The 25,619-nt window shown below is 37.7% G+C and overlaps 1 protein-coding gene across 1 annotated transcript in view; it reads right to left on the reverse strand.

Annotated features, from left to right (window-relative positions):
• Nucleotides 1-24,146, reverse strand: part of LOC140928159 (multidrug and toxin extrusion protein 2-like) — a 39,377-nt gene extending 15,231 nt beyond the window's left edge. The window contains exons 1-9 of the mRNA XM_073377866.1: nucleotides 24,020-24,146; nucleotides 13,786-14,339; nucleotides 9,909-9,951; nucleotides 8,854-8,898; nucleotides 7,168-7,265; nucleotides 5,761-5,858; nucleotides 4,570-4,683; nucleotides 3,336-3,403; nucleotides 1,254-1,362 (exon numbers count right to left, since the gene is read on the reverse strand). Of these exons, the coding sequence (XP_073233967.1) occupies nucleotides 1,254-1,362; nucleotides 3,336-3,403; nucleotides 4,570-4,683; nucleotides 5,761-5,858; nucleotides 7,168-7,265; nucleotides 8,854-8,898; nucleotides 9,909-9,951; nucleotides 13,786-14,276 (1,066 nt within the window). The 5' untranslated portion in view covers nucleotides 14,277-14,339; nucleotides 24,020-24,146. The remainder of the gene's footprint in view (nucleotides 1-1,253; nucleotides 1,363-3,335; nucleotides 3,404-4,569; nucleotides 4,684-5,760; nucleotides 5,859-7,167; nucleotides 7,266-8,853; nucleotides 8,899-9,908; nucleotides 9,952-13,785; nucleotides 14,340-24,019) is intronic.
• Nucleotides 24,147-25,619: the final 1,473 nt, after the last annotated feature.

Below are 25,619 nucleotides of genomic sequence, written 5' to 3' on the forward strand. Positions count from 1 at the left end.
CGTGCATTTCTTTGGTGCATGAGCCAGACAAGCCGTGATCGAGTCAATAGCCGTCATGTACGAACTCACGAAAAGAACTCAGGAGACGCTGTTCGCCGATTGGGCACAACAATACAAAGAATTTTTTGTGCCCAATCAGGAGCCAGTATTCGCTTGACCGTATGGAAATGGTCCGGTGAGAGTAGGTACCCAGGGGCTCTTCCGCCCGTGCTTGAAAACTTACGTCGCGCCTTTTCTCCCCGCTCGACTGACTGCCCCTGGGTCTCCGAGAATGTCTTGTTATGCGCAGTAAGAGATGCGCAGTGTAAAACCAGGGAATCACCTGAAATAGCCATAGCTCCTACAACCATAGGCACAGTCTTCAGCCTTGGTGTCTCGATGCGGATTCGGTACTCCCGAAGGGCACATCGAGACACCAAAGGCTGGAGATTGAGCCCACTGTAACCATCGATTCTGTCTGAGTTCAGGTTCCAGGTGTGGAGCATCAAGACTATACTAACCGGAACCCAGTTGTTCAACAGTTGAATAGCACTATTCACCAGGGCCTAGTTGTTCGAAGGCCGATTTGCGCTTAACCAGGGGTTAAATTTAAACCGGGTTTCTTTTTCTTGTGTTCAAAAGCATTTTCTTGGATAATTTTCTGTGCTATTTTTAGAGCTTCCAATCATCAACTTGTAGACGAAAAGAATTAAAGCTGAAATGCTTTTTAAGCTTTCAAATCTGAATTCAAATCTCGCACTAACCCTGGGTTATCTTAACCCAGCTTTGAACAACTCGGCCCAGATAAGTCACTATCAGGCGGATAACGCAATTGGTTTCTTGCTAATACTTATCCCCTGAATAGTGACTAATCCAGTGGATAACGCTATATCTTGATTGAACAACTGTGGCAAGAAAGTCATAGGCTCGACTACTATTGGTAAAACTTGAATTTTCTTCTTCCGAGTCGCCTCTTTTACTAACCAAAACGCGTTACTAGCTTGCTTTAATAAACTAGACGGGGAAACAAAGAAAACAGAGAAATAAGAAAAGGACAGGAAAAGCGTATATATAGTAAGCTTCGGTCCCTCGTTTACCCCAGGGATGATGAGTGAGCAATATTCGCGAGTGCGAGTGAAAATCGCGGCACCTTCCTCGCAGATGGCGATTTCCACGCGCACTCGCGTCTTTCGCTCGCTTTACTATCCCTAAGGTAAATGAGGGGACTACTTGTAGTCTAATATTTTAAACCCAGTTGTATTAAACGCGTTTACCTATTAATCCCAGGGCCACTTTAATCGTCTTTTTTACTGCCTTTGGGTTGCCAGCACCAAGGAAATTTCCAACACGAACCCCAGCAGCAACACTCAATCCCAGTGGTATCTACAATAGACACACTCAGATTTCAATTCAGTGCCAGAGAGGGGGTGCGTAGGAGGACTCTTGCAAAACACCAAAGTGACTTCCAGGTCTCGGTTGTTCAAATGTTGGATAACGATATCCACCGGATAACTACTAACAACAACAACAACTAAGAACAACAACAATGTATTTATTTAAAGAAATATAAAGGTTACAATTTTATGTGCTGTAAATATCTATAATGCTAATCTAGGCAGGACAAGACTTTAAATAAAGACGTTATTAAATTACATAAGAAAAAAGAAAAGAAAAGAAATACAAAAACATACAGATAGAAACACCTTACATATAAATTCAAGTACAGGGTATTTTGTTATTTGAAAAGGACTAAAATTACAGGTGGAGGTATTTAACAATTATTCCTCTCGCCCTCATGGCTCTGAGTCAATAGCCCATGAGGCTGAAGGCCGAATGGGATATTGACTCAAAGGCCATGAGGGCGAGAGGAATAATTGTTTTAGTAAAATGCAACTAGTTGGTCAAAAATATCGAGAATAAAAAAAAATTAGCTAGTTAAAGCTAGACTTTAATCCTTTTTTGCCGCCAAAAAGCCCGCGCTTTTCGCCACTAGGGGGCTATATTATATATAGCCCAGTAGTAGCTCAACCAATCAGAACGCAGCATTGATAACAGACCACTAGTTGGATTTTACTAAATACAACATATCAGGTTAACTTCACAAAATATTCTCTTAAATAATTCACATTCAAATAATTATCTTCATTACCTAGAACATTAAGGAGTAGGTATTTAGTTTTTTTACGAAAATTAGGTATGTTGAAGGTCTTAACAGAAAGTGGAATAGAATTCCAGATAGACACACCAATTCTAGTAAAAGATTTTTTCATTTTTTCAGTTCTAGAGAATTTGACAGAGAAACATTCTTTTGCAGATAATCGTGTATTATAATGATGTTTTGTATTGATTTTCGCAAACTTATCGAGAAGACTTTTAGGAGCTGTCTTAGCATGAACGTCATACATTAAATAGCTTAACTGTTGAAAGAACAAAGACTGCAAAGGAAGGCAGTTTGATTCAATAAAAAAAGGAATTGCATGGTCTCTGGGTTTAGGAAAAATAAATCAAACGCAGAGCACGTTTTTGCAGAATAAGTATCTTATTGAGGTAGGTCTGTGGACAGTTGCCTCATGCACAGATACCATAATTTAAGTAAGGAGCAATAAGTGCATGATATAAATTCAAAAGAAGATGCCGTGGAATGTAATGCCTCATTTTAGCAATTATTCCAACCAATCTACTAATTTTGTGACAGACAAAGTCAATATGATGCTTCCATGATAGTTCAGAATCAATCATTATACCCAAATATTTAACAAAGTCCTTCATCTCTAGAATTACTCAAGTATTTAAAGTTGGATTAAAAATCTTAATTTGAGGAATGAAAGGTATTGTTTTTTGGCGCGGACGAAAAATGACATAATTAGACTTTTTGACGTTGAGCGTTAGTTTGTTAGCATTAAGCCATTCACTTACTTTCTCAAGCTCATTGTTGACAGTTAGTTCAAGAGTACGTTAGTTGTCATTTGCATAGGTTAGACTTGTATCATCTGCGAATAAATAAAAAATAAATTCTTTGGAAGATTTATGGATGTCATTAATAGAGCGGTTTTCACTTGACTGTCGAAAGGGATTGGTTTTGGTTTTGGTTTTGGTTTTACTACGCCCTTTGGTTGGCTAGTGTATTTACTTTGGTTTTGGTTTTACGACAGTCAAGTGAAAACCGCTCTATATAACAAAGTTCACTAATCCAGCGGATCAGTATTAAGGAAACCCTTGCGTTATCCCGCAGCTTTTGAACAACTGGGCCCAGAAGAGGGATCGAAAGACCCCTTACTGGAATTTTTCTAACATAGAGTGGCGATAGATATTTAGATCCATGAAAAAGAGTAAGATTTAAAAAAAGTTACCCTTACCATAAATACAAAGGCTGCCCAACTAAAAAGAATTCCAAACGATGCCAACTGCACTTCACCAAGGGTCCCTTAGAAAGAAAACAACGATAGCACTAGTTAATACAGAAAACAACAACAACAACTGCAGACACCAACAGTTACATGTAATCTCTCATTTACTACCAAGCTTAAAGCTTATCACCTATTTTTAATTATCACCATAGGGTACGCCTCCAACATTGCTGCATGATCCTTAGAGTGAAAAATGTCACTTATGAACCTCATATATGACATTTTTCCACAGCTAGGTTCGAAAGAGCTCCGCCCAGTGTTTGGAAGATCTGTCGTTCAAATCCTGTCAGCTACGGTGCTGTACCTGCTGTCTTCTCCCATGTTCAAATAATATCGATCACTATATCTTTCTCAATTTACATTTCTATCTAGATTTTTGAAAACCAGGTTAGCAAATTAGTGTAAGCAACGCATAAACAAGAATGCATATAACGCGTTAATGGGCTGCCTGTGGCACCTCAATTAAAGAATGGGCTTTCTCCGTTGAAGAAAGACAAAATGGCAGACGGCTCACCCAGATGGTGTTGCGTGGTCCACTCCCCCTTCAATGGGGCTGGGTTTTGCAGGGAGGGGACGGGTCAAGTCATCATACACACGCAGCAACAATAACAAGAACCCCTCCAGGGAACAATAGAATTTATTATATAACCACCAATGAAATACCAGGTGAGCTTTCGCGCGAAAACTTGATATCTTCACATGTGAAAATAACACGTTATCTAATTCACATGTGAAAGGATCACCTTTGCTATGGCTACATAATAAATCGCGCCTTTCACACCGAAAAAACTCAGTATTAAAGTGAAATGGTTTGGTATTTCATTGGTGTTTATATAATAAATAGAACATTACATGGCCGCTTGTAGATACGAAATTTCACTTCTCGTGTTAAAAAAAAATATTTCACGAGTGAGCGCAGCGAACGAGTGAAATATTTTTCAACACTCGAAGAGAAATTTCGTATCTCGGCGGCCATGTAATACCTTTCCGCGAATCTTTCAGCTTGTTATGATCTTATCAGATTATTAAAGTGCATGCAATGGTTGATAGTGGTTGGGTTTGAGCTTGACCTCACTAGTTGAGAGACCAGCACTTTACCAAATAAGCTATCAACCTTATACACTGGTGCATTGTATGACTACGACTGAATAACCGATGAGCGACATAAGTGAAGGGAACACACCTGTCAAAAATGCTCCACTTTGAAAGCTCCAAATCTCAACACAGGTCATGAACATCCCTGAGACAGCAAGTTTAAAAAACTGTGACCAGTTCAACAAGCTTTCAGTTGTCCAACCTGAATGGTACAAGACCAACAATCGAGGTCCTTTTAATAAATATACAATCATAAAAAAGTCGGCAGCAAGTTAATTATTAACTTGATGAATGCATTGGGTATAATAAAGCAAGCAAAAGTGGACAATTAGTTAATGGGGCGACAAGGCTGAGCAAGTTATCTCTGGTTTTTGTAGCTTTTAGCAGCATGCTCACCAGGAGTATACTGGTAAACTTGAGACTTTGCGAGACCCTGGTTGCCAAATTCAAGACTGAGACTCAAGTGTTTTTATCAAATGCGAGCTCAAGACATTACTTCTAAAATATCAAAGCCGAGACTAAGCGCCAAAAAAACATCAGATAAGGGTGCAAATAAAGCTTAAAAAATGACCGAAAACACCAATGGAAGCTAGCGGAAGCCCACAAGCATACTGCTTTGTCTTGTTTACTGTCTTAATCTACTAATTTAGTTCATTTAATAAGCTGTACCCATGAACGCTGAAAAATTCGACTCCTGAAGACCAAACGGAATTAGGATAAAAAGACAAATCCGAGACTCCGAGACCCGTCGGCAAAAAAATTCAAGACTCTGAGTCGCAAAAATCACCCAAAAAAGAGACCCATCAAAAACGCTTCCGAGATTTTAAGATCAGACCAAAACTTTTCCGCGAGTATCATTCTGTACGCCTATTATAGTCTATCACAGGGTTCCCCTAGGGGGCTTGTTGCCATGCAGTACCTATTCATAAACAAGGATAAAAAGAGAAAAAATGGAACAAAGTTTCTAGTCTCAGGAAACAATGCAATGGCAATAATAGTATGTAACACATACATATTATTATATAGAACACACTGCGCGGCCACTTCGAGATAAGAATGTTCTCTTGTTTTAATTGTCACTCACTTGTTCACAGTGCTGAACTGTGAGATATTTTTCATCACAAAGAGAAATTTTGTATCACTGAACGGCTACACAATATATCTTCTATAATTTACTAGAGCCACAGGTTGTACATTAAAAGCACTGGACAAATCATTATTTAATTGGTAAACAAGTCAAAACTTTTGAGTAACTAGGACTTCATGATATCAAATTCACCTGGCCAAGTCTTTATATGGAGCTTAAAGACCTTCATGTAAGCAAACAGCAAACTAGTTAAGATACATACAGTCAGAGCCCAGCTAATGGCCACTCCCCTGTCAAATTAAAAGAAGATTCACATGTCTGAGTGCTTGACTAGAATCAGAATGCATCACAGTGGAGGCATTAAATCTTATTATTATTCATTCAAAATACTTCCCCAATTCTGATTGGCTAAAAGCACGCGCATAATTCACCATAACCAGTTTATGATGACCAAATTTGGAAGAATTTTGTGTTTAACGAGAAAATGACGTCAAAAATGCAGCGTTCGTGCAGGTTAAGGCACCATTAACTGAGAAGAACTGGGCACGAGGTTGAGTTGTTTTGGTTGTGAACTTGAAAAATGGCGGACATTTCACTCGTTTAAAGAGTAAGAACTAGGCGAAAAAATAACTAAAAACATAGCAAGAACAGCAAGAAGACAATTCGAAGGGTGAAATCTGCTATTTGGAGAATATTTGCGGAGCTGGACAAACCTAAACATGCACTATCGAAGATGAACTTAGCATCGATGGATCGATGGAGGTAAGCATGTTTTAGCCATGTTTTGAAACTAAGAATTATTTTGACTGAATAATAAAACAATTATTGAATTCGGCTTTCGTATCATATGAAGAATTATGGAGATCTCGGAGGGTGTTATTAAGATACTCAGCCTCATTCATTAATTGTTAAGTATTTACGGCTACCCACGTTATAGACCAAGCTTTCACCTGAGTGGTTTAGGTTGGGTTTACCCTCAAAGTGGTACAGTTGAACCCCGTTAAAAGCACCTACACTGGGGCAAGAAAAGTAAAGAGAAGTCGGTGATGATGTCCCAAAAACTAAATTTGTAGCTTGTGTAGCAAGCGTTTCCGTTGGGTTTTGGAGCAAAGAAAGGCCAAAGAAAGGATTTTGGGTTTTGGCTGCGGGGGAAATATTAAAAAAAGGAGGGTTGGACTGTACCTGGAAGCTCTGGTTCCACTCAGAGGATAAAAATTTATTGTGATGACCACTGTTATCGCATAAAATTTCGCTTAGAAGCCCCCTCTCCCCCCCTACTGATAAGCACCTCACCTCAGTTATAGGCCCAACTACCTGTAAACCAAAAAAATACATCCAGTTATAAGCCCCCCCCCGCCTCAGTGGATATTAGCCTCCTCTGGCTTAATTGTATTGAAAGAAATTCAATTTTTTATGACGTCCTGAAATGCTTAAAAAAGCGAGTAAATTCAAAAAGTATTTTGATAAGCACAGCTAGGTTTATAGCTTGTTTTGAAATGCTTTCCCTAATTTCCTACCTGGTGAATATAAGGCACCCTACCCCCCCACCCCCCAGATACAAAAAGGTATTTATAGGTTCCTAGTGGATATGTAACTTACCGGAATCCTAGCTTTAGCACCATTGCCATCAGGGCATTGAGACCAATTTGTATCCCATTAGCAATTACACACACATAAAGTATAGGTTTCACAATGCCCTATAAGCAAAAAATAGCAATTTAAGTAGATCTCCTTTAATTCAGCCTTTACAGGGAGCATAAGAATGTGGCTGTTTTAATGAGGTGCAGCAGTGGCCTGCTTATTATATGTTACAGGTCAAATTTAGAATTTGTTCATGCTTAGCACGCATATATCGAGTTATGGATGCACGCGGGAAGTTTGGAGAGCACAAAAGGTGCGTAAGAATTACTAGAGGTGCAGCCGAAAGCAACTCTAGCTTCTTGAGTGCTCTCCAAACTTCCCAAGTGCATCCATAACTTGATATACACACAGCTAAAAGCATGAGCAAACTCTTTTATAACATAGCTGACAAAAATGTTTGCTTTTTGATTAACTGCAAAATTCTCGTAACGCGCAACACAATAACAAATGCTTCTATTGGCCAATTACAAATACGCCACAATCGTCTGGTTTGAATGAAAATTCTTTCTATAAAACTGAGAAATAAGATTTGCTTATTTATTCGTTAACGATCAATGGAGACTAAGCGGAAACAAACGTAAAAGGGTCTTAAAAGTCCACCGAAAGTTAAAATACTCACATGTTCTTAAGAAGTCATGGAGTATGGTATGGATTTGCTGAAAAATGTTTTTCTCGGCGAAATCCAGAAAACTTGTTTTTTAGGAAAGATGACTGTAATCCTACTTTAAACTTATATTCATTAACAAACAACGGCTGATCATTACAGCTTCTTGAGAAGACCTGGCAGCAGTTGTTTTTGTGTGTAATAAATTTATGTCTTCTTGAGCAATTTGTCTTTTTATTGCAAGAGAAATTTTCCTGCTTCAAGCGAATTGTTCGGCGATAACAAAAGTGCATAATTTTTCGCCATTGTGCTTACTTTATAATTAACTTGTTTTGGAAAGGATACACAAATGTTAAAAACCAAGGACACTTTCTACAAATTGGATATTTCCCGACACAGACCAATTCTCTTAAAAGTCAGTCTTTACGGCAGACTTTTCAACGAATCATTCAGGCTCTATTAAGCTAATTTTGCGAAACATCGCTTCACCGCTTTTGCTGTTAATTTGAGTGGCTAAAAGGAAGCTAAATTCCAAAAAAATCTAGAAAGTTTTTCATCATTACTGTCGATTTTTGGGTACTTAGGAAAAGAGACAAAAACACAGATGAACACATCATCATGGAAAAAATCTTTATTTACACATGGGTGTTCATATATAAAGATTTTGTTCACAGCGGCTCAATAGGACTTATATAGGGCAAGCACGCGTGCTATGTTTACTTATAAAATTTTTTAACCTACACACGTAGGTTGTGTAGTCTCCACTCCATTTCAAATTTTCACCTCGCACATCACGCTTTTAGTTTTCTGTTTTCTAACATTGAAGCAGTTTTGACACAGCATGTGGCAGCATTTTCATGTTTGCAATTTTGACATTAGGTTGTTTCAAAACTTCCCTTGTATCCTAGCCCTAATTATTTAAGAATTAGGGCTAGGAGGGAAAAGAAATATTGAGAATCTAGCTTAAATCATATTTGACCAGTGGAACATATACATGATTAAAATTCCCTTTACATACATGTACTTAGCTTTCAACACACCTGTGTCTGAAGATATCTTTGCAACAAGATGAATAAAAAATTCCCCTGTTAAAAGAAAACAAAACAAAAACGGTTATTAGGGCTTAAACTTTTTTGAGAAACAATGAAAAAAGGTTTTTTTCAATTGTATGCAAAGTTTATAAGGCAAAGGCAAACTAAGGTGCTACTGACAGTCTGTTGTGCAAGTTTATGAGGGAGTTACATTTGTAATATCATAGGTGACGAATTACTCCTTAATTTTGGCGAGAAATTTCAGCGTTAATTTGTAATTTCACATGTGAAATTACTAAATTGCCATGGCACCCTGCCGTACGTCTCCGTTTCAAGATGGCGACGAAGTTTTAAAATCTCATGAATGAAGATGTCAGGGCATAAAAAGACGCTTTAGAAAACCTGAACACACGAAAGAGCACATCAAAAAGGTTTCTTAGAGGTATGTTGTCGAAAAATTCTGAAAACTTAAGCCAAATTTCAGATCTAAACTTTTGAGAGAGTGGAGTTCACGATCGATTAATAAGATCCAGGATAAACAGGTCAAAAATCCTTGATTGCTAAGGTAATTCGTCACCCATGATATTAATAGGTAATCAAATGGTATACTCGTGAAATTAGGGAATAATTTCACTTACGTTTTGTCAAAATCCTAATAATTTCCCGAGCCTTTAGGCGAGGGAAATTATTAGGATTTGCACAAAACGCGCGTGAAATTATTCCCTAATTTCACTCTTCGCCATTTGATTACACATACATATTTCTCAGAGGTATACCTTTTCACAAGGCAAAGACATATTAATGAAAATAAATTAGCTTTGATGTGAAACCAAAGCTGACAGTCAAGCTGACAAAGAGCATACAGTGTAGAAGGTCAAATTTGACAATATTATTAATACCACCAAAGGAAAAGTAAAAATGGCCTTCAAATACCATTTGAGACCCTCTGTCAAAGGCGATGCCTAAAAGTTATATCATCATAATATTATTTTTAAAAAAGTGCGACAGTTACTTATACTAGAAGTTTTGCAAATGCATGCAATAATTGTTGTTAATGTACTTACTATTAGAGCAGGAATACATATGAGGATAAAGTCTTGTGTCAACCTAAAAGTTAAAACAAATATTATATTAAAGTTAAGATATGATGTGCACTCTGATTGGTTGAAAAAGCGTGCTTTATTAAGGTACAAAACACATAGCAAAAGCTGTCACATCATCTGCCACCAGTTATATAATATAATATGTATTTTAATTTATACAGTATGTTTTTTTAAATTGTCTTCTTAATAATTTCCAGGTTTTCATGGGCCACATCAATTTGGGCAGATTTAAGGTGACTCGACCCAGTTTTTTTTAGGGGGTACCATCCTACTTTGAAGCTCTCTGGTATCCCCACCTTTACTTTTATCGTAAGTCTAACACATAGAATGGATAACATACAGATCAATCTACAATATAACATAAAATTTTTGGCGACCGGAGTAAATGTCACGTGGTTATAATGCCACGCCCCTTTGAGGTTTTGAGTCGAAAATCTGCTGTTGCCAGCATTTTTTCGTGAAAATCTCTCGGCTACACATAGTGCGCATTAGTGCCTTGCGCTGAACAGAGTTTCACCAAAATCGCAAAGACCCAATTCGAGAAATTCAGCGGTTTCCAAATGTAGGTCATAATTTATGCGAAAATGATAAGCAAACTTTACACGGATTATATCTAATAAACTATGACATTCATCTCTGTATTTTGGGCATCCTTATAACAGATGGGTCCTTGCAAGTCAGCAAAACAATTTAGGGCCTTGTAAATGCGCGCGATTTCGAGCAAAGCAAACATTTAGAAATTATAGTTTTCGCTATTTGATGTTTGCTTTGCTCGAAATCGCGCGCATTTACAAGGCCCTAAAGCGTTTTGCTGACTTTTTGGGTGTTAAGTACATTTCTGCTGCATTCAAATTCACAGAATTTTTCACTCCTTTCACTTTACGATAGCTTTTAATGCTTTGATAGCTTTTGTCTTAAACAACCAATCAAATCATTTGGCCCATTCTAAAAAGGAATCTGATGGCAGCTAATTTAAGTGTACTTTACGTGTATGAGAGTGTAAAACATGTTGATGAAACTCTCGTTCACTTTGAAAATAAAGTTTGTTTTGGAAATATTTATTAGAAAGTCATGTGTGGCGAATTTATTAAGGGAATTCTTAATCATAAAACAAATAAAGAAGACTTGACTGTGTTCCATTCAGCGGGGTGAAGAGGAAGGAGAGCTTGCAGTCATGTCTCAGGAATTGGAATTCCGCATACAGTGCCCCCTCCCCTCATTGACAGGGCTGTCAGTTTTGGCCAGTCAGCACAGGGCAGACATGTCGGCATCAAATGTATATAAAGCACATGAAAGATAAATTTTGCATGATTGAACAAAGCCCTGAAAATATGGCTGCAGCGAGAAGATGAAACATCAGAAAATTGTTAAGTTCTTGTTTTTGTGGGCAGGTCTTTGGGGGGCCAGATCAAAAGACAAACATTCAAACAGTGGCAAACCACCACTATAAATGCCTGCTTCAGCCTTTGGCATTGAGAAAACTAGATTTTATTTTGTAAGCTTTGTAGCATACCTTGAATTCAGGATATTGTTCTTCTGAAAGTGTTTTGAAATGAAGATGCCCAGAACAACTAAATAAATTTTGTCACCAAACTAAATTTGTCTATAAATGCAAAAAAAATGTATCACGCAAAATGTATACAAATTCGAACACATTGTATACCTTGTGTACATTTATGAAGTATACATTTTGTAGTATACATTTGGAACTAAAGTTTATACAAAAAGTACACATTTTTGGACACTTTTTGTATAGTACATGAGTTACCTGAGTGCGCTTTGCGATCTATGCATTTTGTATACATTTATATACTTTTTGTATAGCATCAATGTTGCCTACGTTAATTTGGAACAGAGTTCTATTCACAGGGCTTCTGATATTTCGTGGAAAAAAAAAAGCAAAATTTCGCGGGGTTTTCAGAGGCAAATTCGCGGAAAAATCGACTGCTTTCGCGAGATTTTTGCGGGAAAAAAGTCGAAATTCGCTGAAAAATCTTCCGATTTCACGTGAGAAAAGTCAAAGTCCGCAGAAAAATCGGCCGATTACGCGTGATTTTAGCGGTAAAAAGTCAAATTTCAAAGGATATTCAGAGGCAAATTCTTAGAAAAATCGGCCGATTTCACCGGAAATTTCGGGGGGAAACTTCGCCAAGAAACATACTATTATGCAAGAAACAATCAGTAAAAAAAGCCAATTTCGCTGGATTTTTTTTGGGCAAATTTACCTAAAATCGATCAATTTTGCGTCGATATGATCAGCGTTGTTTAACGCTTTCTTTTTAACAGGGATAATCATTTGCTCTTTCAACAACAGTTCGCTAGAGAAATGAGCGAAGATCAATTTTGCGACGATATGACCAGCGTTGTTTTACGTTTCATTTGCTCTATTAACATTATGGTTAGTGCCCAGTTTCTCGCAACGTTCATCTAAAAACGCCTGGTAGTTTTGGGACGTTGTTTACTCGTTGCAGTGACGAAGTTTCAAGACAAATTTGGACGTTTGGGGGTGAATAAAACAGGTCTAATAGCCAAGATAAGTATTAAATATGTTTTGCCGACATGTATTTGGAAATATTTCTGGCGGATTTCGCGTTATTTCGCGTTTTTTGGGAATTTCGCGGGATTTCGCGGAAATACCTGAATTTCGCGGGTCCGCGACCACGCGAAATATCAGAAGCCCTGTTTAACAAAAGTTCAAATAAAATCTCAACATCACATCTTAAATTTTGTTATAGTTATGATTAATTGGTAACAGAACCTTGTGTAGTCCAGTTGGGTCTGTAATCATACAGTTACTCGTGCAAAGAAATTGGATGAGCACAATTCTGTTTAATCACTTTCATGTATGATTACCGACTGAATTAGACTCCACTCAGTCCTGTTGCCATTACTTATTACAGATCGCCTTTATTATCTGTTGTGTACTTTTTTTCACATCCTTTTATTCCTGTTAATGCATTCCTTGAATGTTGTATACTTTTTGTATGCTTCTTCTGATTGTACTATGAAACCTGTACATCAAAATTAATCACATATTTCCAGTTTGTATCTGTTGTATACTTTTTGTACACGTCCTCTTACTGCTGTATACAAAAAGAATACATCAAAATCAATCACATTTCCTGAGTATATTTTTTATGTATACATCAAGCATACATTAGGTACAATGGAGTAGATTTGTGTACATTTTTTGCATACAAATTGTGTACAAATCACCTACATACATGAATTTATTTTCCCTCCACCACCATATAAACTCTAGTATGAGTCCCTTTCTGTCCGCTGTAAAGAATCGAAGCTAAAGCAACTAGCAAATAACCCAGCTCTACTGTTATTTTAAAAGCATTGCATCTTTGAAAGAGATTTTGTCTTTAGAGCAATATTCATAAAAGGTTTCCAAAGGTTTCACTTAAATGAAGAAATTGAGGTGTCTTAATTAAGCCTAGTAGCCTGCAACAAAGCTCTCCCAGGGGAACATTACATCCTCGCCTGATTAAATATCATGATCCCATTCTGGGATGCAGATATTCAAATTTATGAGATGTGAGTGCAAGCTGTCCTTTTCCTTTTAACCTTTACCCCAGGGAACCCCAGGAGACCTTGCTCACAAGCTATCCATTCTGTTGTAAACACTTACTGGATGTGGCTAGAGCACTTAAGAAGTAGGGAGAAATACCCAAATAATGTCTTGTTTTTCCCCCTAAACTACTTTCGTGTTCTAGTCACTTCCTCTGTGCTTTACAACATAATACAAAGCTCAGTCAAGGCTTCTTTATCTGTTAATTAAAACGAGACTCCATCACATAACATGGTAAGTATTACCTGAGTACAAACTAACCTTGCAATAGTCTCTTCTTGTTGAATCAGCAACAAAAGCAACTCAGTATTAACCCATAGTGACCAGGCTAAGATACAAGTTAATCCTAAAATCCAAACTCCTCTTTGCAGCACAACACCAACAAGGTGATAATTCTTTGCTCCAAATGCTTGAGAACAAAGTGTCTCCACTGCAGAACTTAAACCAATAAACAGCGAAGGTCCTGTCACATTGATAAAAGATAAAGCTAAAGTTGCTGCAGCTAATTCGACTTCACCAACACGTCCGGCGAAAAACAAGCTAATCATATTAACCATGTGATAGAAGAAGTAAGAGAACACTGTTGGCCAGGCTAGTGCAAACAGTTCTTTGATTTCTTTGTAGTTGCTTCCAGATAGCAGTTGACAACAAAGTCCAGATTTTTCCTCTGTTAAATGTTGAACATGAATCTGAAATTCAGAGGGATGCTTGGATTCTTTGGATAAGTCTGCATTACCTTCTTTATGGGCCATCTGGATGATTCACTTGCAATCAACCAAGCAGAAACTCTTATTTTCAATGTTGGTTTGACCAAACTAGAAGATTTAACACAATAAAAACCATTAATTATATCATGCAAGCTAGCTCTCCGGGGCCCACTGTCAGCAGGACAGGAAATGGAAGGAGAGCTTGCAACTATGTCTCTGAAATTTGAATTCCCCAGTGGCTCCCTGTTGACTGAGACGTCAGATTTCCGCCAATTACAAATGTAAAAACATAGGCACGTTAAACGTGCATGAGCTACTTTGAATGCTTCAGTGTAACCTTACGAAGAGTGATGAATCTACCTTTTTTGTCTTAAATGTAGACTGGGTTTTTGTGCGAAATTGGGTATTGCCGTACATAAAAGAAAACGCGAAACGCCGGCTCAGCTGCGTCGATCCTCATGCTATATATTCACTTTCCTCTGTCTTTCCCTGTTACATTTGGTGCAAGTTAAACAAATTGTTAAAGTTAAATAAATATCTACTCACCAAACGTTGATTAGACGGAAAACTCTAAGGTTTCCTCGGAGTTTCTTAAGCCAAAATGTGACACATCAAATTCGAGTAGTCAAGAAATACCAGGATTTTTATCATTGTGGTAGATGGTTGCATCGTCACAATTCACGAGGTTTTCACGTGCCATTCTACTAAGTGAAACAGTCTTTAACTTTAAAGTCTTGATTTCTTCATGTTTTAGAAGCTATTGCTTTTAAAAGACAAGAGCTTTTTTAAGGCATTGGTTACAAAACGAAACAGGTCTTCATAATTCAAGCGAGTGACTATCATAATTGTGAAAAGCCAATCTGCATGAGATGTACAGTCACACCACTGGCATGTGAAAGTGTTGGACTTTGCCACCCTTCGTGGTTCGTACTTGAGGGAATTCGAGTTATCACACAGTAATCTAGTAAATAGAATTATAAAAATAACTCATGCACACAATTTGCACGTGAAGATGTTGATCTTCGGCCCTTTTACAATTCGTACGTAAAAAAACGCAAATTGTTCACTACAAAAATTTCTCAAAAGATTTTAAGAAATCACCTAGGCTTCATTACAACATCTGCAATTAAATTATGTTTCATGCAACGTCAAGGTAGCCTAACATTTGATTAACTTCCAAGAAAATTATCAAACTGCCGAAATATATTTTGTGCTCATATCATGTTACTTCACTCAGTAAAACTGTATCTAATTATTGCGTCAACTAGCTTCTTCCAATTTTATTCCCGAACGCTACTGTTTCCACTTAAGTTACGCATCTTTACTAAATAAAATACGTTTCAATAACTATAATGCTTAGTATACAGGAAGGATGTATCATGTTGTTCACTTATTATTCTTTTTTTTTTTGTTTTGCCGGAACAACAAAGGTCTGTTAAACTTTGTAAGCGAGAGAATAATATTTCTAAAGCTTGTTTACAGGATTAACAATACTCGGTACAGCTTTCAAAAATATAAGCTGCCTTTCAAACTTGTAAAACCACATTTTATAGGCCGCATACTTTCGAATTAAAGTCCATATCTAAATATCAATTATTGCTTCACTGGAAGAGCTTTGAAAATATACGATCTTTTCTGATACTCTACCTTGAAGCGGGTGAAACACAACTCATAAATACGTGCGTCAGTACCGTTAGCGATAGCCGAATTCGGTCAGAAATATCTTGAAGTAGCATCCACACTAAATTGTGAACCCTTAAACAGCTGCATCACTGTACACAGCATTTGAATCATGAAGATATTTAATATAATGTTTCCAAACACCTGTAGCCGTAATAAAAGACGAAAAAATTGTGAAGAATTAAGATGGCGGTCTCAAAGTGCTCTTGTTCGACCTTTAACAATGCATGTTTAAGTAGATGCCAAGATCTCATTGGTTCCTAGGCATCAACTCATAGTACCTTCAACCTTATTGGCTCTTGCAACAAACATCCGAACATACAAAGGTACAAAGATACAAAGATACAAAGCCACAAAGGTACATACGCTCACACCACTGACATATGAGCTATTTTTTCAAAATAGCTAAAAAAAAACATAGGCACGTTAAACGTGCATGAGCTATTTTAAATGCTTCAGTGTAACCTTACCAAGAGTGATGAATCTACCTTTTTCCTCCTAAATGTAGACTGGGTTTTTGTGCGAAATTGGGTATTGCCGTATATAAATGAAAACGCAAAACGCTCAGATGCGTCGATCCTCATGCTATATATTCACTTTCCCCTGCCTTTCCCTGTTTCATTTGGTGCAAGTTAAACAGATTATTAAAGTAAAATAAATATCTACTCACCAAACGTTGATTAGAAGGAAAACTCTAAGGTTTCCTCGGAGTTTCTTAAGCCAAAATGTGACTCATCGAATTCGAGCAGTTAAGAAATAACAGGATTCTTATCATTGTGGTAGATGGTTGCATCATCACAATTCACGAGGTTTTCACGTGCGATTCTACTCAGTAAAAAAAAGTCCTTAACTCCAACAACTTATTTCTTCATGTTTTAAAAGCTATTGCTTCTTAAAAGACAAGAGCCTTTTTTAAGGCATTGGTTACGAAACGAAACAGGTTTTCATATGTTCAAGTTACTATGATTATTGTGAAAAGCCAATCTGCGTGAGATGTACAGTCACACATCTGGCACGTGAAAGTGTTGGACTTTACCCCCTTTCGTTGTTCGTACGTGAGGGAATTCGAGTTATCACACGGTAATCTAGTAAACAGAATTATAAAAATAACTCATGCACACAATTTGCACGTGAAGATGTTGGTCTTTGGCCCTTTTACAAAACGCAAATTGTTTACTACAAAATTTTCTCAACGATTTTAAGAAATCACCTCGACTTCATTACAACATCTGCAATTAAATTATGTTTCATGCCATGTCAAGGTTGATAGCCTAAAATTTATTAACGTCCAAGAAAATTATCAAACTGCCGAAATATATTTCTGCTCATATCATGTTACTCCACTCAATAAAATAGTATCTAATTATTGTGTCAACTAGCTTCTTCCAATTGTATTCCCTAACGCTATTGCTTCTACTTAAGTTACTCATCTTTACTAAAATAAATACGTTTCAATAACTATAATGCTTAGTATGTAGGACGGATGTATCATGTTGTTCACTTATTATTATTTTTTTGTTTTGCCGGAACGAAAAAAAAAGGTCTGTTGAACTTTGTAAGCGAGAGAATAATATTTTTAAAGCTTGTTTACAGAATTAACAATACTCGGTACAGCTTAAAAAAAAAAAAAAAGCTGCCTTTCAAACTTGTAAAACCACATTTTATAGGCAGCATGCTTTCAAATTAAAGTCCATATCTAAATATCAATTATTGCTTCACTGGAAGAGCTTTGAAAATATATGATCTTTTATACTCTACCTTGAAGCGGGTGAAACACAACTTATAAATACGTGCGTTGTACCGTTCGCGATAGCCGAATCGGTCACAAATGTCTTGAAGCAGCATCCACACTAGAATATGAACCCTTAAACAGCTGCATCACTGTTCACAGCGTTTGAATCATGAAGATATTTTATGTAATGCTTCCAAACACCTGTACCCGTAATAAAAGACGAAAAAATTGTGAAGGATCAAGATGGCGGTCTCAAAGTGCCCTTGTTCGACCTTTACCAATGCCATGTTTAAATAGATGCTAAGATCTCATTGGTTCCTAAGCATCAACTCATAGTACCTTCAACCTTATTGGCTCTTGCAACAAACATCCCAACATACAAAGCCACAAAGATACATACGCTCACACCACTGACAAATGAGCTATTTTTTCAAAATAGCTCAAAAAGCCAATCTGCATGTGATGTACAGTCACACAGCTGGCACGTGAAAGTGTCGGACTTTGCCCCCTTTCGTCGTTCGTACGTGAGGGAATTCGAGTTATCACACAGTAATCTAGTAAACAGAATTGTAAAAATAACTCATGCACACAATTTGCATGTGAAGATGTTACAAAATTTTCTTAAACGATTTTAAGAAATCACCTCGGCTTTACTACAACATCTGCAATTAAATTATGTTTCATGCAAGGTCAAGGTTGATAGCCTAACATTTATTAACTTCCAAGAAAATTATCAAACTGCCGAAATATATTTCTACTTATATCATGATTATTGTGTCAACTAGCTTCCTCCAATTTTATTCCCTAACGCCACTGTTTCTACTTAAGTTACGCATCTTTACTAAGTAGAACGAAAAAGGTCGGTTGAACTTTGTAAGCGAGAGAATAATATTTTTAAAGCTTGTTTACAGGATTAACAATACTCGATACAGCTTTCAAAAAAATAAGCTGCCTTTTAAACTTCTAAAACCACATTCTATAGGGCGCATACTTTCGAATAAAAGTCTATATCTAAATATCAATTATTGCTTCACTGGAAGAGCTTTGAAAATATACGATCTTTTATACTCTACCTTGAAGCACGTGAAACACAACTCATAAACACGTGCGTTAATACCGTTAACGATAGCCGAATTCGGTCAGAAATGTCTTGAAGTAGCTTCAACACTAAAATATGAACCCTTAAACAGCTGCATCACTGTACACAGCGTTTGAATAATGAAGATATTTAATATAATGTTTCCAAACACCTGTACCCGTAATAAAAGACGAAAAAATTGTGAAGAATAAAGATGGCGGTCTCAAAGTGCCCTTGTTCGACCTTTACCAATGTCATGTTTAAGTAGATGCTAAGATCTCATTGGTTCCTAAGCATCAACTAATAGTACCTTCAACCTTATTGGCTCTTGCAACAAACATCCGAACATACAAAGTTACAAAGCCACAAAGATACATACGCTCACACCACTGACATATGAGCTATTTTTTCAAAATAGCTCAAAAAACATAATTTGAAACATGCCAAGGGTAATGACATCATTACTAATGTCATCTCCGCCAATCGACAGCACTCCACATCGACTTTCTCAACATTCAAATTCCAGAGACGTAGTAGCAGGTTCTCTTTCCTTTTCCCGCCCTGTTGCCAGGGCGCCGCGGAGAGCTTGCTCGCAGGCAACATTTTGAACAGGATGTCTTTCTGGCAATGATGCCTTAAACATTGAGGGGGTAAGCATTGGCAATGTCTGTTTTTCTGTATGCAAAATGACATGAATAGGGGGTCACGAAAAATGGTCTAATCTTGAACAAGGTCGCTAAATGATTAGCCACCCCTGCAGGGGGGCCACAAATGACCTTGAACTTGTGAGAATCACGCTACCCATGCAGCCGATGTTAAAGGATCTTTCCTCCCTACCCACAAATGCCTGCTTAGCCGAGAACATCTATGTTCATTTCTGATGCTTGGCCAATCATGATTGTATTTACCAATTCTTGGAAGATTGACCTTGACAGCAGAAGGAAACAATATATGGCAGTACCAACCGCCCACCAACGCCCTCCCGCCCCTCTTAACCCCTCTCAACTGGTTGTTGTGCTACACAATGTACTTGTAATGTAGAGGGTCCGATCCCAAGTAGAGGTCAGGATTCGGGATTGGGATTGAAATTATGCATGGGATACGAGACGCCGGAAAAAAAACCAACGGAATACGAGACGGCGCCAAAATTTGGGTCGGGATGGCGGGATTGAAGAACCCTATAACTTAAAATGGTGAGTGAATGATTCGCAGTTCTCTTGAATGTAAACTTTGAGAATTTGTACGGAATCTTAAAATTGCTGGTCTAACAAGCGCCAGTTAAAAAACATGGGCACGTTAAACGTGCATGAGCTATTTTAAATGCTTCAGTGTAACTTTAATGCTTCAGTGTAACCTTACCAAGAGTGATGAATCTACCTTTTTGGTCCTAAACGTAGACTGGGTTTTTGTGCGAAATTGGGAATTGCCGTACATAAATGAAAACGCGAAACGCTCAGCTGCGTCGATCCTCATGCTATATATTCACTTTCCTCTGTCTTTCCCTGTTACATTTGGTGCAAGTTAAACAAATTTTTTTAAAGTAAAATAAATATCTACTCAGCAAACGTTGATTAGAAGGAAAACTCTGAGGTTTCCTCGGAGTTTCTTAAGCCAAAATGTGACTCATCGAATTCGAGTAGTTAAGAAATACCAGGATTTTTATCATCGTGGTAGATAGTTGCATCATCACAATTCACAAGGTTTTCACGTGCCATTCTACTCAGTGAAACAGTCTTTAACTCCGACAACTTATTTCTTCATGTTTTAAAAGCTATTGCTTCTTAAGAGACAAGAGCCTTTTTTAAGGCATTGGTTACAAAACGAAACAGGTCTTCTTACGTTCAAGTTACTATTATTATTGTGAAAAGTCAATCTGCATGAAATGTACAGTCACACAACTGGCACGTGAAAGTGTTGGACTTTGCCCCCTTTCGTTGTTCGTACGTGAGGGAATTCGAGTTATCACACAGTAATCTAGTAAACAGAATTATAAAAATAACTCATGCACACAATTTGCACGTGAAGATGTTGGTCTTTGGCCCTTTTACAATTCGTACGTAAAAAAAACGCAAATTGTTTACTACAAAATTTTCTCAAACAATTTTAAGAAATCATCTCGGCTTCATTACAACATCTGCAATTAAATTATGTTTTATGCAACGTCAAGGTTGATAGCCTAACATTTATTAACTTCCAAGAAAATTATCAGACTGCCGAAATATATTTCTGCTCATATCATGTTACTCCACTCAGTAAAACAGTATCTAATTATTGTGTCAACTAGCTTCTGCCAATTTTATTCCCTAACGCTACTGTTTCTACTTAAGTTACGCATCTTTACTAAATAAAATATGTTTCAATAACTATAATGCATAGTATGCAGGAAGGATGTATCATGTTGTTTTTTTTTGTTGTTGTTTTGCCGGAACGAAAAAGGTCTGTTGAACTTTGTAAGCGAGAGAATAATATTTTTAAAGCTTGTTTACAGGATTAACAATACTCGGTACAGCTTTCAAAAATATAAGCTGCCTTTCAAACTTGCAAAACCACATTTTATAGGCCGCATACTTTCGAATTAAAGTCCATATCTAAATATCAATTATTGCTTCACTGGAAGAGCTTTGAAAATATACGATCTTTTATACTCTACCTTGAAGCGGGTAAAAAACAACTCATAAATACGTGCGTCAGTACCGTTAGCGATAGCCGAATTCGGTCAGAAATGTCTTGAAGTAGCATCCACACTAAAATATGAACCCTTAAACAGCTGCATCACTGTACACAGTGTTTGAATCATGAAGATATTTAATATGTTTTCAAACATCTGTAGCCGTAATAAAAGACGAGAAAATTGTAAAGAATCAAGATGGCGGCCTCAAAGTGCCCTTGTTCGACCTTTAGAAATGTCATGTTTAAGTAGATGCCAAGATCTCATTGGTTCCTAAGCATCAACTCATTGTACCTTCAACCTTATTGGCTCTTGCAACAAACATCCGAACATACAAAGATACAAAGATACATACGCTCACACAAGAGACTATAAAGGGGACAGAGAGGGCATCCCCCATATACACCTATTCCATAGGTAATTCGTCTCGAGTTATTTTTAGAATCGGGATAAAGTTACCTTGCGCGAGGCGTGGATGTTTCTTGGAGGTTTCGCATGACCAAACGCAGTGCAAAGCATGAGAGGCAAGAGGCAATGAAAGCGTAAAAAGATCGAGAGCATTCCTGAATATTGAAGCGAAATGAGTCGGCGCTCACCTGGGAAAAAGGAATCGCTGGACTCTTTGACAGCCCATGAAATCAGTTTAACTCGAACTTGTCATAACCTCAGTGCTTTAATAAAATGAGAAATTTCGCCGGTCTATTGAAACCGGTCGTTTGTACAATTAAGGGAGTTTAAGATCCAACGACGCGGACGACAAGTAGAACGTCAAAAAGGGCGCGATCCATTCAACCAAAATTTCCGGAAATTTCGGTCCAAAACTCAATGGATCGGTTCGGTCCAACCGGAAAAGTTTCGAAAAAACAGGTCCACCTTTTGAGGTGGTCCTCTTTTCCCGGTCGGACCGGTCTGAATTTTGGTTGAATGGATTGCGCCCAAAAACAAAGGGTTTAATTAGCAAAACAACAACTTCGCACGTGCAACACTTTTTTGTTCATTTCTTTTCCGTTTTTGCACGACTACGACGTGAAAATGCCTAATTTCGCGTTTTATGGAGGCTGTAAATAAGCAACGACGAAATGTTATTTCTCTTTCTGAGCTTGAATATGGTCCCTTGAAATTCAGCTTTAGGGGGGTTCGCCTACAATTGACAAAGTAAGTGGGTAGGAATAATCGCTATAAAGACTGAAAAAAATAAACATCAAACCAGAAATTGCTCTCTTCAAACTGTAAATTGTAAATGATCGTGAGAGAACATTCAGTGTGTTAAGGATTTCCCTGCTCTACTGTTAGCTCTATACAAGAGAGGAAGGGCGATTCTTTTTTAATTTCGGTTTCGCTGACACAGCTTTCGCAGAAATCTCGCTGTAGTCGTTTTCGTCGACAAAAGGAATAGCAAAATCGCTCTCCGCGTCTTCCCCATTTTGTTCTGCGTCATTTCGTGAAGGACGCGTGGCTCTCAGCGTGGGTCATCCACGCGGAACACATTCGCGCGATGTGATTGGCTGTTGTCTAATCCCCATTGAGATCTGGGGTGTTAAAAATAACTCGAGGCGAATTACCTATGGAATAGGGTGTATATGGGGGATGCCCTTTATAGTCTCTTGGCTCACACCACTGACATATGAGCTATTTCTTCAAAATAGCCCAATAAAAACAACGCCGTGACTATATGGCCGGCAACCGGTCAAGGTTTTTAAAACACTAAATGGCCGGAAGTCCCATATTCTCAGTAAATTTCGCAGTCCACTCAATGGCACAGAACGAATACTGAAAACTCTCTATATATTATTTCTATACATCAACGCAAAGTTAGGATTACCTTGTACAAAAAAGTTTCTTTGTTTCATCATAACGTCGACAAGATAATGTTGAAGTGTATTTCAGCTCCACAAGGTCAAGATGTTATGACGTCAAACGTCGCCTGTCACGCCATGCTTTGGACAGAAAATAGTAACGAACATCCAAAGACTCGAGACCAACAAAAACATGATATAGAAATCCCACAAAACCGGCTGGTTTGATCAGGATCACGACTTATGATAGTTCAGAACGGCTGAATTTGTTCGATTTGTGAAATTTACAGAGAATATGGGGCTGCCGGCCATTTAGTGTTTTGAAAACCTTGACCGGCTGTCGAGCTGAAAAAAGTTGTGTCACAAAACAAGGTTTCGTCTTCTGAGCCCAGCGTAAACCAAACACTAGACTTGAGATCTATAAAGCATTTCAGGATCGCTTGACCTGTCTTAATCGACATATGATAGTTTAGATTAGATAGAATCTTTCGATTTTGTGAAGTATACTGAGAATATAGGACTGCCGGCCATTTAGTGTTTTGAAAACCTTGACCGGCAGTCTAGCTGAAAAAAGTTTCAAGTGTCACAAAACACGGTTTCGTCTTCTGAGCCCAGCGTAAACTAAACACTAGACTTGAGATCTATAAAGCATTTCAGGATCGCTTGACTTGTCTTAATCGATATATGATAGTTTAGATTAGCTAGAGTCTTTCGATTTTGTGAAATTTATGGAATATGGGACTGCCGGTCATTTAGTGTTTTTAACACATTGACCGGTTACCGGCGATATAGCCACAAAAACAATGAAACGTTCATTAAAGGTCATTTTTTTACCTTATGAAATGATGTTCCTGCGTCGTTCCTTGACATCCTTACAGCGTTGGAGCGTCATTTCAGTCAAGTTTTTTATTCTTCACGTCTTTACGGAGAGACGCTCCGTTCCCTTCAGTAAATTTGAGCCTACACAAGCAAACTATATCACAGGTAGCCCAAGCTCGAAATATGAACATTGGCGAGCATCGGCATTCGCTGTGGTCACACTTGGGCTTTTTTTACTATAGTAAAGTCGAGTTTACTACTGTAAACACGTTTTCTAATGTGACTGGCTTTTCTCATTTTACTATGGTAAACACAGATCTACTCTGTTGCGGTGGCAACGGCGGTAGAATGAAAGCAAAGTTTACTATAGTAAACTTTCCTAAAACGATATGGTTTATCGCTGGTATATCTAAACTTTGTTTATTCAGTTGACATCTAGTCGCATTATTTGAGATGCGTTCCCTGAGTGTCACGTTGCTGAATACTTATACATGTATTTTCAGCGCCGCCAGCCTATTCTTTTCCTTTTTTCGTGCCAAACAGTACAGTAGAGATGTCACAGTGACTCAGACAATTTTCGCTTTCATTCGAGGCAAGTCCACAGTAAATTCTGGATTTCAAGGAATCATACGCCTACATCTAATGTTCGTGTTTCATTTCTGAGTCGAGCATAAATTTAGAAGTAAATCATTCAATTCAAGTGTTTTATTATTCCGTGTAGCCACATTTTTTCTATCTATTGTCTGAATATGGATTTTGGTTGGCACGCTTTTTTTAAGAAACCTTCATGTTCTTTTCACTTTAGAGTTCCACCGTTCCTCAATAGTTTCGTAATCCCACCAGGCGGTTTTTCAGACGATCACGGCCGCGAAGTAATTCAGCATGGACCGGTTATATTTGGCCGAGAAAATAATGGGATAGAAACAGTATAAGCAGCGGCACAATTTTCAGTGAATGTATGATGTAGAGACAGTCACGTAACTGGATAAAAAAAAACATTTATGGAATGTCGTAAGAATTATCACCTGTCCTCAGGCTCATCATTTGAGTGACACATTTCTGTTGGGAAATCATCTAGAACGTGTTAGGTCAACTAATGAGTTTTACTATAGTAAAGTTTTTTTACATCCTTTTTACCACGGTTAAAGCCTTTTACCAACGTCAAATCCCAAGTGTGACCACAGCCATTGTTGCGTAACATTCTGAAATATAAGGATTTGTATGGGAAAAAACCTATCGTTTCTCTAACCTACGAAAATGAAAGGATTTCAATAAAAACAGCTTACCTTACTTAAAATGTATGTTACGTCTCTCCTGTGTGGTCCACGGGCCGATTTATGGCCATTTATAGGTTTTTATGTGAACGGTAAACTCGAATATAAACCTTTATATAGAGAGAAAAACCGTTCCCATAAAAACCCCTAAAACGGCCATAAATCGGCCCGTGGACCACACAGGAGAGACGTAACACTCATTTTAAGTAAGGTAAGCTGTTTTTTATTGAAATCCTTTCATTTTCGTAGGTTAGAGAAACGATAGGTTTTTTCCCGTACAAATCCTTATATTTTGAATGTTACGCAACAATCCCGATGCTCGCCGATGCTCATATTTCGAG

Source organism: Porites lutea, chromosome 2 (genome assembly GCF_958299795.1).
Source record: "Porites lutea chromosome 2, jaPorLute2.1, whole genome shotgun sequence".
In the NCBI taxonomy this organism is placed as follows: domain Eukaryota; kingdom Metazoa; phylum Cnidaria; class Anthozoa; order Scleractinia; family Poritidae; genus Porites; species Porites lutea.